We start from the raw sequence: 2,500 nt of genomic DNA, 5'->3' as shown, positions 1-2,500 counted from the left end.
GCTATTGTGCAATTTATTGGAGCTGATGGCTGTTGTGGTCAAACCGGAGTGACCTCCTCATCTGTGATTTTGGACATCGTGACAGTGGTCGTCATGGTGACAACATTGAGGGGACTGTGTGCTCGCTCTTTAGACGATTCGGTAAAACTACAGAAATATGAAAAGATGCATCAGTCTGTGATTCGGTTTAAAATTACGTTTTAAAAATTTGAGATTTCAAATTAAAGGTTTTTGGAATGATTTCAAAGCAGGGATTTTGATAGCTTCTGCTTGGTAAATTGTGGGTTATTTTTGACTGAAACTTAAGAGGGAACAATTAAACAAGTTTGGAGGTAGGAATCCTCATTCTTCAAGATTTTACCTTTCACTCAAGTTTCCTCTACGAAATTTCTCTTTGCTTTGAAAAATGTTGGAAGGCTTCTTCCGGATTTCGGTTTTTTTATACATTCATCAAAATCACGATCCGTACCATTGTGTTAGAGTGTGTTAGAGTAACAAGGTGCGTGACTTGTATTTAGCGCTTTCCAATTTGTTCATAGAAAGAAAAACAAACAAAAAATATTGTCATGAAAGTCATAGTTTTACCTAAACTACTCTGGCATGATAAAGGACGCGTGGTCTCTTGCATTCCTATTTTTTCGGGACTCTTATCACCAGCCTCCTCCTGAGTGGGAAGTGGAAGTGGACTCTCTTCGTACGGACCTTCGGGTGGCAGAGAGACTCTACCCTCTGTTTGTGTTTGATTGACTTGTTTATCGTCTTTACCATTTCCTTGTTTTTGATTTTTCGTCTGGCCAGCTCCGTTTTCCACCACAACCACACCAATCCTCATCGGTGGGGCCTTTCGGCCTTTACGCATAGCTTTGTAGCACGCGATGACGAAGATCGTGATGACAACAAAGAGACCGCCCACAAAAGAACCAGCTATGATGCCCATATTTGGTGAGGCGTCTCCAATCAGGTTGGAGACTGGCTCACTCGAAGAAGAGATTACTTCGCTGTTGATTGTAGAAGGGGATGGCCGCCATGGGGTCGTGGACTGATTTGGTAGAGAGGTTGACTGCGTCGTGCTCATACTTGAAGTCGTCAATGCGCTGCACTTGTCAGATCGCAGGTAGCTACACTGCATGCCTTTTCGTACACCTGAAACTTGACACTCAGGTATAATTATATCGTTATTATCATTACAGCACGGAGAGCAGGGCTTGCATAGTCCAAGCATGCCTTCGGCATACGCACCCGTTTTGCACCTTCCACACTCGGCCTTGGAGGTCACGGTACAGGTTTTCGTCGTTTCACGGTACTCACCGCAATTTCCACAGTCTTCACAAGCTGCTGCATTGAAGGAAGCAGAAAACGTCTCTCCTAGCACACATGGTTTGCACTGCACTGGTGTTGAAGGGGTTATCACGTCCCCGCAATTGACTGAAAGTCCCTCTCCAGGTGGGCATTTAAGACAGGCCTGGCACTGAATCGAACCAGTTACTGGATCACGGATTGTAATCTGATCAAGTTTGCACGATAAATTGCCCTGAACCCGCACGTCTGCGTGTTAAAAGGAAAAAAAAAACCAAACATTTCAGTACTGTATATGCGCACGATGTACTCCTCAGAATATATGGACCAGTGGGTTCTATCAGAGCTCTAGTCTAAGATTCGACTGTTGTCATGATAATTGTCTTTGACTGGCGTCGATGCATCGCTTTCTATTCGTAGATAAAACTGCTGTTGCAGAGTCATAATAAACTAGTTTTTAGGTTGATCAGCATTCCTCTGCAAGTAGATCATAAGACCCTTGGAAGAGTTTGCACCTAAGCCCCCCCCCCCCCCTACCATGATGCCTTTAACCATTTGACCTGAAAAAAATAAACGCTCTCTCCCCTCGATCTTCACCTTATAGCCTGAGTGATTTTCGCAGAGTTGATTTATTCATGTACTCATGAGATTATTGTGTGCTCGTATGTTCATCCCCCGAAGACTTCCCCAGATATGACCCGACGGCTGCCTATTTATGAGCATTACGTCTTGCATTATGGAAATGGGAAAAACGATGGTAAAACAAAAAGGTTCACCCCAGGGGTCTGACAGACATATAGTAATTACACCTACCGAAAACAAACAGTGTAAGGGAAAACAGCAACAGAAGTCCAGTTTTCCCCATCACGTGATCGTTTTAAGTCGTAGAAGCCTCGGTATTAGAGCAAAATCTGAAACGTTAAAAAATATCGTATTAGTAGCCGATGGAATTGTGAAAAAAAGATACGCGATAAAATTGTCCACGTCAATTTTCATTGACAATGTAAAATCCCGCGCGCCGCGTTTGAATGAAATAAATAAATAAAAAGAATACAAAGTGGGAACAGGTAGAGGAAAGTTGTAAACTAAATTCAAAAGCAAAAGAGGCTTTCTACAGTTGTGTCGACGCTGCTGGAATTATCACTGATCGAGACGAGTTTTTCTAAAATAAACTTGGTCTTAGACTAGGGATAGCTAGGGATAT

General features: G+C 42.9%; 1 protein-coding gene across 1 annotated transcript in view; it reads right to left on the bottom strand.

The window, feature by feature from the left end:
• Nucleotides 1–2,500, bottom strand: part of LOC111347077 (uncharacterized) — a 17,342-nt gene that overhangs the window by 13,196 nt on the left and 1,646 nt on the right. The window contains exons 2-3 of the mRNA XM_088733071.1: nt 2,110–2,207; nt 586–1,545 (exon numbers count right to left, since the gene is read on the bottom strand). Of these exons, the coding sequence (XP_088589197.1) occupies nt 586–1,545; nt 2,110–2,161 (1,012 nt within the window). The 5' untranslated portion in view covers nt 2,162–2,207. The remainder of the gene's footprint in view (nt 1–585; nt 1,546–2,109; nt 2,208–2,500) is intronic.

The sequence above is a fragment of the Stylophora pistillata genome, chromosome 9 (assembly GCF_964205215.1).
Source record: "Stylophora pistillata chromosome 9, jaStyPist1.2, whole genome shotgun sequence".
Lineage (NCBI taxonomy): Eukaryota > Metazoa > Cnidaria > Anthozoa > Scleractinia > Pocilloporidae > Stylophora > Stylophora pistillata.
The sequence above is the reverse complement of the archived record's forward strand: the minus strand, read 5'-3'. Positions and strand labels throughout refer to the sequence as shown.